At 63.2% G+C, this 10,285-nt stretch overlaps 1 protein-coding gene across 1 annotated transcript in view; it reads left to right on the forward strand.

The window, feature by feature from the left end:
* The first annotated feature begins 798 nt into the window (after positions 1–798).
* LOC147091401 (non-homologous end joining factor IFFO1-like) overlaps positions 799–10,285 on the forward strand; it is a 29,406-nt gene continuing 19,919 nt past the window's right edge. Inside the window, exon 1 of the mRNA XM_085976587.1 lies at positions 799–1,541. Within this exon, the coding sequence (XP_085832713.1) occupies positions 859–1,541 (683 nt within the window). The 5' untranslated portion in view covers positions 799–858. The remainder of the gene's footprint in view (positions 1,542–10,285) is intronic.

Here is a 10,285-nt window from a genome sequence, read left to right on the forward strand (position 1 = left end):
CAGTCTGTGGTCTAGAGGGGGGTCTGGGGTCAGGTACAATAGCACGGTTCTGTTGCTGGTTTTGTATAGGGGGGTGGGGGACAGTGGTGGTCCTGTTTGGGTTAGGGCTCCCAATGGTAGAGGGGGTGGGAGGGGTGCGTCTTTTGGCAGTGTTTATGAGGTTTTTTGCGAAGATCCACATCCGCTGTTTGAGTAGATGTATTCCGTCATAGAGGTCCCTTGTGTTGATGTTTGGGTGATGGGCTAGGTGGACGTTGGGGAGGGCAGTACATCTCGTGTCGATCTCCCTGTTGGTGTTGTGGATCACATAGGCTGGGGTGTCCTCTCTCACTCTCTCTGTCTCTCTCTCTCTCACTCTGTCTCTCTCTCTCTCACTGTCTCTCTCTCACTCTCTCTCACTCTCTCTCTCACTCTCTCTGTCTCTCTCACTCTCTCTCTCTGTCTCACTTTCACTCTCTCTCTCTCTCACTGTCTCTCTCACTCTCACTGTCTCTCTCACTCTGTCTCACTCTCACTCTCTCTGTCTCTCTCACTCTCTCTGTCTCTCTCACTCTCTCTCTCACTCGCTCTGTCTCTCTCTCACTCTCTCTGTCTCTCTCTCACTCTGTCTCTCTCTCAATTCAATTCAAATCGCTTTATTGGCATGACAAGGTACATCTTATGTTGCCAAAGCATCGAAAAACATTTATGGTTGAACACATAAACGCAGATCTATTCATACAGTGTATAAACAGATATATCCTCTCTCTCACTCTCTCTCTCTGTCTCACTCTCACTCTCTCTCTCCCTCAGCCCCTCCCCCCTGAACCCTCCCCCTCTCTCTGTCTGGGATCTCCTCCTCCTCCACCTCCAGATACCATGAACTCGCTGTTCGGGCCGAACCTGCTACTGCTGCCGGCGGTCGAGCCGCTGTCCCCGGAGTCGTGCCTGGGCGACCCGCTGGGGCTGGGCCCGGGGCCTGGGCCCAGCATGGCCCTCCGCAACCACCTGGGCACCAACATCAGCGTCCTCAAGACCCTCAACCTGCGCTTCCGCTGCTTCCTGGCCAAGGTGCACGAGCTGGAGCGCCGCAACCGGCTGCTGGAGAAGCAGCTGCTGGAGGCCGGGCCTGGGGCCTCGCCCGGCCCCTCCACCCGCCACCAGGCCGTGCAGACCGGCTGCCCCCTGCCCCTGGGCCCGCCCCAAGCCTCGGGCCTGGCCTGGAGCCCCTCCCTGGGCTGCTCCTCCGCCAGGCCCCAGGCCCCGAGCCTGGGCTGCTCCTCCTCCTCCACCTCCACCTACTACCCCGGGCTCTGGAGTTACAGCCAGCCCCGCGGCGCCGGGCTCGGTCCCCCCATCCCCGGTCCCGAGGCGTTGCCGTCCGCCCCGCCGCCGGGCCAGGGCGAGAGCTGGGGGATGCGGGGACAGTGGCGGCGGCGGGCTGGGGCGGCGGCGGAGGAGAGCGGGGTGGGCGTGCAGATCGACACCATCACCCCCGAAATCCGGGCCCTCTACAACGTACTGGCCAAGGTGAAGCGGGAGCGGGACGAGCTGAAGCACAGGTATGTAGGGCAGGGTGGGGGTGTTCGAGGGGTAATGGGGGGTTCGACGGGCTGCCGGTCAGTGTACGGGGTGTTCGAGGGGTAATGGGGGGTTCAAGGGGCTGGCGGTCACTGTACGGGGTGTTCGAGGGGTAATGGGTTCGAGGGGCTGGCGGTCACTGTACGGGGTGTTCGAGGGGTAATGGGGGTGTTCGAGGGGCTGGTGGTCACTGTACAGGGTGTTCGAGGGGTAATGGGGGTTTCGAGGGGCTGGCGGTCACTGTACGGGGTGTTCGATGGGTAATGGGGGGTTCGAGGGGCTGGCGGTCACTGTACGGTGTGTTCGAGGGGTAATGGGGGGGTTGGAGGGGCTGGCGTTCACTACGGGGTGTTCGAGAGGTAATGGGGGGTTCGAGGGGCTGGCGGTCACTACGGGGTTTTCGAGGTGTAATGGGTTCGAGAGGCTGGCGGTCACTGTACGGGGTGTTCGAGGGGTAATGGGGGGTTCGAGGGGCTGGCGGTCACTACGTGGGGTTCGAGGTGCAATGGGAGGTTCGAGGGGCTGGCGGTCACTGTACGTGGGGTTCGAGGTGTAATGGGAGGTTCGAGGGGCTGGCGGTCACTGTACGGGGGGTTCGAGGGGCTCGCGGTCAGTGTACGGGGGTTCGAGGGGTAATGGGAGGTTCGAGGGGCTGGTGGTCACTGTACAGGGGGTTCGAGGGGCTGGCGGTCACTGTACGGGGGTTCGAGGGGTAATGGGGGATTCGAGGGGCTGGCGGTCACTGTACGGGGGGTTTGAGGGGTAATGGGGGGTTCGAGGGGCTGGTGGTCACTGTACGGGGGGTTCGAGGGGTAATGGGGGGTTCGAGGGGCTGGCGGTCACTGTACGGGGGGTTCGAGGGGTAATGGGGGGTTCGAAGGGCTGGCGGTCACTGTACGGGGTGGATAGACGGGTAATGGGGGGATCGAGGGGCTGACGGTCACTGTACAGTGGGAGTTTGAGGGGTAATGGGGGGTTAGACGGGCTGGCGGTCACTGTACGGGGTGTTCAAGGGGTAATGGGAGGTTCGAGGGGCTGGCGGTCACTGTACGGGGTGTTCGAGGGGTAATGGTGGGTTCGAGGGGCTGGCGGTCACTGTACGGGGAGGGTTTGAGGGGTAATGGGGGGTTTGAGGGGTAATGGGGGGTTCGAGGGGCTGACGGTCACGGTACGGGGTGTTCGAGGGGTAATGGGGGGTTCGAGGGGCTGGTGTTCACTGTGGGGTGTTCGAGGGGTAATGGGGGGTTCGAGGGGCTGGCGGTCACTGTACGGGGTGTTCAAGTGGTAATGGGAGGTTCGACGGGCTGGTGGTCACTGTACCGGGGGTTCGAGGGGCTTACGGTCACAGTACGGGGTGTTCGAGGGGTAATGGGGGGTCAAGGGGCTTATGGTCACTGTACGGGTGGGTTTGAGGTGTAATGGGGGTTCGAGGGGCTGGCGGTCACTGTACGTGGGGTTCGAGGTGTAATGGGATGTTCGAGGGGCTGGCGGTCACTGTACGGGGGGTTCGAGGTGTAATGGGATGTTCGAGGGGCTGGTGGTCACTGTACGGGGGGTTCGAGGGGTATTGGGGGGTTCGAGGGGCTGGCGGTCACTGTACGGGGGGTTCGAGGGGTAATGGGGGGTTCGAGGGGCTGCTGGTCACTGTACGGGGTGTTCGAGGGGCTGGCGGTCACTGTACAGGGGGTTCGAGGGGTAATGGGGGGTTCGAGGGGCTGGCGGTCACTGTACGGGGTGTTCGAGCGGTAATGGGGGGTTCGAGGGGCTGGCGGTCAGTGTACGGGGTGTTCGAGGGGTAATGGGAGGTTCGAGGGGCTGGCGGTCAGTGTACGGGGTGTTCGAGGGGTAATGGGAGGTTCGAGGGGTTGGCGGTCACTGTACGGGGTGTTCGAGGGGTAATGGGTGCGAGGGGCTGGTGCTCACTGTACAGGGTGTTCGAGGGGTAATGGGGGTTTCGAGGGGCTGGCGGTCACTGTACGGGGTGTTCGAGGGGTAATGGGGGGTTGGAGTGGCTGGCGTTCACTACGGGGTGTTCGAGAGGTAATGGGGGGTTCGAGGGGCTGGCGGTCACTGTACGGTGTGTTCGAGGGGTAATGGGGGGTTGGAGTGGCTGGCGTTCACTACGGGGTGTTCGAGAGGTAATGGGGGGTTCGAGGGGCTGGCGGTCACTGTACGGGGTGTTCGAGGTGTAATGGGGGGTTCGAGGGGCTGGCGGTCACTACGTGGGGTTCGAGGTGCAATGGGAGGTTCGAGGGGCTGGCGGTGACTGTACGTGGGGTTCGAGGTGTAATGGGAGGTTTGAGGGGCTGGCGGTCACTGTACGGGGGGTTCAAGGGGTTATGGGGGGTTCGAGGGGCTGGTGGTCACTGTACAGGGGGTTCGAGGGGTAATGGGCGGTTCAAGAGGCTGGCGGTCACTGTACGGGGGTTCGAGGGGTAATGGGGGATTCGAGGGGCTGGCGGTCACTGTACGGGGGGTTCGAGGGGTAATGGGGGGTTCGAGGGGTAATGTGGGGTTCGAGGGGCTGACGGTCTCTATGGGTGGGTTTGAGGGGTAATGGGGGGTTAGACGGGCTGGCGGTCACTGTATGGGGTGTTCGAGGGGTAATGGGAGGTTCGAGGGGCTGGCGGTCACTGTACGGGGTGTTCGAGGGGTAATGGTGGGTTCGAGGGGCTGGCGGTCACTGTACGGGGAGGGTTTGAGGGGTAATGGGGGGGTTCGAGGGGTAATGGGGGGTTCGTGGGGCTGGCGGTCTCTGTACCGGGGGGTTCGAGGGATAATGGGCGGTTCGAGGGGTAATGTGGGGTTCGAGGGGCTGACGGTCACGGTACGGGGTGTTCGAGGGGTAATGGGGGGTTCGAGGGGCTGGTGGTCACTGGGGTGTTCAAGGGGTAATGGGAGGTTCGAGGGGTTGGCGGTCAGTGTACGGGTGGTTCGAGGGGTAATGGGGGGTTCGAGGGGCTGGCGGTCACTGTACGGGGTGTTCGAGTGGTAATGGGAGGTTCGACGGGCTGGTGGTCACTGTACCGGGGGTTCGAGGGGCTTACGGTCACAGTACGGGGTGTTCGAGGGGTAATGGGGGGTCAAGGGGCTTATGGTCACTGTACGGGTGGGTTTGAGGTGTAATGGGGGTTCGAGGGGCTGGCGGTCACTGTACGTGGGGTTCGAGGTGTAATGGGATGTTCGAGGGGCTGGCGGTCACTGTACGGGGGGTTCGAGGTGTAATGGGATGTTCGAGGGGCTGGCGGCCACTGTACGGGGGTTCGAGGGGCTGGCGGTCACTGTACGGGGGGTTCGAGGGGTAATGGGGGGTTCGAGGGGCTGGTGGTCACTGTACGGGGTGTTCGAGGGGCTGGCGGTCACTGTACAGGGGGTTCGAGGGGTAATGGGGGGTTCGAGGGGCTGGCGGTCACTGTACGGGGTGTTCGAGCGGTAATGGGGGGTTCGAGGGGCTGGCGGTCACTACGGGGTGTTCGAGGGGTAATGGGAGGTTCGAGGGGCTGGCGGTCACTGTACAGGGGTGTTCGAGGGGTAATGGGAGGTTCGAGGGGTTGGCGGTCAGTGTACGGGGTGTTCGAGGGGTAATGGGAGGTTCGAGGGGCTGGCGGTCAGTGTACGGGGTGTTCGAGGGGTAATGGGAGGTTCGAGGGGTTGGCGGTCACTGTACGGGGTGTTCGAGGGGTAATGGGTGCGAGGGGCTGGTGCTCACTGTACAGGGTGTTCGAGGGGTAATGGGGGTTTCGAGGGGCTGGCGGTCACTGTACGGGGTGTTTGAGGGGTAATGGGGGGTTCGAGGGGCTGGCGGTCACTACGGTGTGTTCGAGGGGTAATGGGGGGTTCGAGGGGCTGGCGGTCACTGTACGGGGTGTTCGAGGTGCAATGGGAGGCTCGAGGGGCTGGCGGTCACTGTACGTGGGGTTCGAGGTGTAATGGGAGGTTTGAGGGGCTGGCGGTCACTGTACGGGGGGTTCGAGGGGTTATGGGGGGTTCGAGGGGCTCGCGGTCAGTGTACGGGGGTTCGAGGGGTAATGGGAGGTTCGAGGGGCTGGTGGTCACTACAGGGGGTTCGAGGGGTAATGGGCGGTTCAAGAGGCTGGCGGTCACTGTACGGGGGTTCGAGGGGTAATGGGGGATTCGAGGGGCTGGCGGTCACTGTACGGGGGGTTCGAGGGGTAATGGGGGGTTCGAGAGGCTGGCGTTCACTGTACGGGGGTTCGAGGGGTAATGGGAGGTTCAAGGGGCTGGCGGTCTCTATGGGTGGGTTTGAGGGGTAATGGGGGGTTCGAGGGGCTGGTGGTCACTGTACGGGGGGTTCGAGGGGCTGGCGGTCACTGTACGGGGTGGATAGACGGGTAATGGGGGGATCGAGGGGCTGACGGTCACTGTACAGTGGGAGTTTGAGGGGTAATGGGGGGTTAGACGGGCTGGCGGTCACTGTATGGGGTGTTCGAGGGGTAATGGGAGGTTCGAGGGGCTGGCGGTCACTGTACGGGGTGTTCGAGGGGTAATGGTGGGTTCGAGGGGCTGGCGGTCACTGTACGGGGAGGGTTTGAGGGGTAATGGGGCGGTTCGAGGGGTAATGGGGGGTTCGAGGGGCTGACGGTCACGGTACGGGGTGTTCGAGGGGTAATGGGGGGTTCGAGGGGCTGGCGGTCACTGTACGGGGTGTTCGAGTGGTAATGGGAGGTTCGACGGGCTGGTGGTCACTGTACCGGGGGTTCGAGGGGCTTACGGTCACAGTACGGGGTGTTCGAGGGGTAATGGGGGGTCAAGGGGCTTATGGTCACTGTACGGGTGGGTTTGAGGTGTAATGGGGGTTCGAGGGGCTGGCGGTCACTGTACGTGGGGTTCGAGGTGTAATGGGATGTTCGAGGGGCTGGCGGTCACTGTACGGGGGGTTCGAGGTGTAATGGGATGTTCGAGGGGCTGGCGGTCACTGTACGGGGGGTTCGAGGGTAATGGGGGGTTCGAGGGGCTGGCGGTCACTGTACGGAGGGTTTGAGGGGTAATGGGGGGGTTCGAGGGGCTGGTGGTCACTGTACGGGGTGTTCGAGGGGCTGGCGGTCACTGTACAGGGGGTTCGAGGGGTAATGGGGGGTTCGAGGGGCTGGCGGTCACTGTACGGGGTGTTCGAGGGGTAATGGGGGGGTTCGAGGGGCTGGCGGTCACTGTACGGGGTGTTCGAGGGGTAATGGGAGGTTCGAGGGGCTGGCGGTCACTGTACAGGGGTGTTCGAGGGGTAATGGGAGGTTCGAGGGGTTGGCGGTCAGTGTACAGGGGTGTTCGAGGGGTAATGGGAGGTTCGAGGGGCTGGCGGTCAGTGTACGGGGTGTTCGAGGGGTAATGGGAGGTTCGAGGGGTTGGCGGTCACTGTACGGGGTGTTCGAGGGGAAATGGGGGGTTCGAGGGGCTGGTGGTCACTGTACGGGGTGTTCGAGGAGTAATGGGGGGTTTGAGGCTGGCGGTCAGTGTACGGGGGGTTCGAGGAGCTGGCGGTCACTGTACGGGGGGTTCGAGGGGTAATGGGGGGTTCGAGGGGCTGGCGGTCACTGTACGGGGGGTTCGAGGGGTAATGGGGGGTTTGAGGGGCTGGCGGTCACTGTACGGGGGTTCGAGGGGTAATGGGGGGTTCGAGGGGCTGGCGGTCACTGTACGGGGTGTTCGAGTGGTAATGGGAGGTTCAAGGGGCTGGTGGTCACTGTACGGGGGGTTCAAGGGGTAATGGGCGGTTCAAGAGGCTGGCGGTCACTGTACGGGGGTTCGAGGGGTAATGGGGGATTCGAGGGGCTGGCGGTCACTGTACGGGGGGTTCGAGGGGTAATGGGGGGTTCGAGAGGCTGGCGTTCACTGTACGGGGGGTTCGAGGGGTAATGGGAGGTTCAAGGGGCTGGCGGTCTCTATGGGTGGGTTTGAGGGGTAATGGGGGGTTCGAGGGGCTGGTGGTCACTACGGGGGGTTCGAGGGGTAATGGGGGGTTCGAGGGGCTGGCGGTCACTGTACGGCGTGGATAGACGGGTAATGGGGGGATCGAGGGGCGCTGACGGTCACTGTACAGTGGGAGTTTGAGGGGTTATGGGGGGTTAGACGGGCTGGCGGTCACTGTACGGGGGGTTCGAGGGGCTGGCGGTCACTGTACGGGGGGTTTGAGGGGTAATGGGGGGTTCGAGGGGCTGGTGGTCACTGTACGGGGTGTTCGAGGGGCTGGCGGTCACTGTACAGGGGGTTCGAGGGGTAATGGGGGGTTCGAGGGGCTGGCGGTCACTGTACGGGGTGTTCGAGGGGTAATGGGGGGTTCGAGGGGCTGGCGGTCACTGTACGGGGTGTTCGAGGGGTAATGGGAGGTTCGAGGGGCTGGCGGTCACTGTACAGGGGTGTTCGAGGGGTAATGGGAGGTTCGAGGGGTTGGCGGTCAGTGTACGGGGTGTTCGAGGGGTAATGGGAGGTTCGAGGGGCTGGCGGTCAGTGTACGGGGGTGTTCGAGGGGTAATGGGAGGTTCGAGGGGTTGGCGGTCACTGTACGGGGTGTTCGAGGGGAAATGGGGGGTTCGAGGGGCTGGTGGTCACTGTACGGGGTGTTCGAGGGGGTAATGGGGGGTTTGAGGCTGGCGGTCAGTGTACGGGGGGTTCGAGGAGCTGGCGGTCACTGTACGGGGGGTTCGAGGGGTAATGGGGGTTCGAGGGGCTGGCGGTCACTGTACGGGGGGTTCGAGGGGTAATGGGGGGTTTGAGGGGCTGGCGGTCACTGTACGGGGGTTCGAGGGGTAATGGGGGGTTCGAGGGGCTGGCGGTCACTGTACGGGGTGTTCGAGTGGTAATGGGAGGTTCAAGGGGCTGGTGGTCACTGTACGGGGGGTTCAAGGGGTAATGGGCGGTTCAAGAGGCTGGCGGTCACTGTACGGGGGTTCGAGGGTAATGGGGGATTCGAGGGGCTGGCGGTCACTGTACGGGGGGTTCGAGGGGTAATGGGGGGTTCGAGAGGCTGGCGTTCACTGTACGGGGGTTCGAGGGGTAATGGGAGGTTCAAGGGGCTGGCGGTCTCTATGGGTGGGTTTGAGGGGTAATGGGGGGTTCGAGGGGCTGGTGGTCACTACGGGGGGTTCGAGGGGTAATGGGGGGTTCGAGGGGCTGGCGGTCACTGTACGGGGTGGATAGACGGGTAATGGGGGGATCGAGGGGCTGACGGTCACTGTACAGTGGGAGTTTGAGGGGTTATGGGGGGTTAGACGGGCTGGCGGTCACTGTACGGGGGGTTCGAGGGGCTGGCGGTCACTGTACGGGGGGTTTGAGGGTTAATGGGGGGGTTCGAGAGGCTGGCGTTCACTGTACGGGGGGTTCGAGGGGTAATGGGAGGTTCAAGGGGCTGGCGGTCTCTATGGGTGGGTTTGAGGGGTAATGGGGGGTTCGAGGGGCTGGTGGTCACTACGGGGGGTTCGAGGGGCTGGCGGTCACTGTACGGGGTGGATAGACGGGTAATGGGGGGATCGAGGGGCTGACGGTCACTGTTCAGTGGGAGTTTGAGGGGTTATGGGGGGTTAGACGGGCTGGCGGTCACTGTATGGGGTGTTCGAGGGGTAATGGGAGGTTCGAGGGGCTGGCGGTCACTGTACGGGGTGTTCGAGGGGTAATGGTGGGTTCGAGGGGCTGGCGGTCACTGTACGGGGAGGGTTTGAGGGGTAATGGGGCGGTTCGAGGGGTAATGGGGGGTTCGAGGGGCTGACGGTCACGGTACGGGGTGTTCGAGGGGTAATGGGGGGTTCGAGGGGCTGGCGGTCACTGTACGGGGTGTTCGAGTGGTAATGGGAGGTTCGACGGACTGGTGGTCACTGTACCGGGGATTCGAGGGGCTTACGGTCACAGTACGGGGTGTTCGAGGGGTAATGGGGGGTCAAGGGGCTTATGGTCACTGTACGGGTGGGTTTGAGGTGTAATGGGGGTTCGAGGGGCTGGCGGTCACTGTACGTGGGGTTCGAGGTGTAATGGGATGTTCGAGGGGCTGGCGGTCACTGTACGGGGGGTTCGAGGTGTAATGGGATGTTCGAGGGGCTGGCGGTCACTGTACGGGGGGTCGAGGGGTAATGGGGGGTTCGAGGGGCTGGCGGTAACTGTACGGGGTGTTCGAGGGGTAATGGGGGGTTCGAGGGGCTGGCGGTCACTGTACGGGGTGTTCGAGGGGTAATGGGAGGTTCGAGGGGCTGGCGGTCACTGTACAGGGGTGTTCGAGGGGTAATGGGAGGTTCGAGGGGTTGGCGGTCAGTGTACGGGGTGTTCGAGGGGTAATGGGAGGTTCGAGGGGCTGGCAGTCAGTGTACGGGGTGTTCGAGGGGTAATGGGAGGTTCGAGGGGTTGGCGGTCACTGTACGGGGTGTTCGAGGGGAAATGGGGGGTTCGAGGGGCTGGTGGTCACTGTACGGGGTGTTCGAGGGGTAATGGGGGGTTCGAGGCTGGCGGTCAGTGTACGGGGGGTTCGAGGAGCTGGCGGTCACTGTACGGGTGGTTCGAGGGGTAATGGGGGGTTCGAGGGGCTGGCGGTCACTGTACGGGGGGTTCGAGGGGTAATGGGGGGTTTGAGGGGCTGGCGGTCAGTGTACGGGGGTTCGAGGGGTAATGGGGGGTTCGAGGGGCTGGCGGTCACTGTACGGGGTGTTCGAGTGGTAATGGGAGGTTCAAGGGGCTGGTGGTGTCACTGTACGGGGGGTTCAAGGGGTAATGGGGGTTCGAGGGGCTT

Source organism: Somniosus microcephalus, unplaced genomic scaffold (genome assembly GCF_052327205.1).
Source record: "Somniosus microcephalus isolate GS21.2 unplaced genomic scaffold, FLI_Smic_1.0 unresolved_chr3, whole genome shotgun sequence".
NCBI classification, from domain to species: domain Eukaryota; kingdom Metazoa; phylum Chordata; class Chondrichthyes; order Squaliformes; family Somniosidae; genus Somniosus; species Somniosus microcephalus.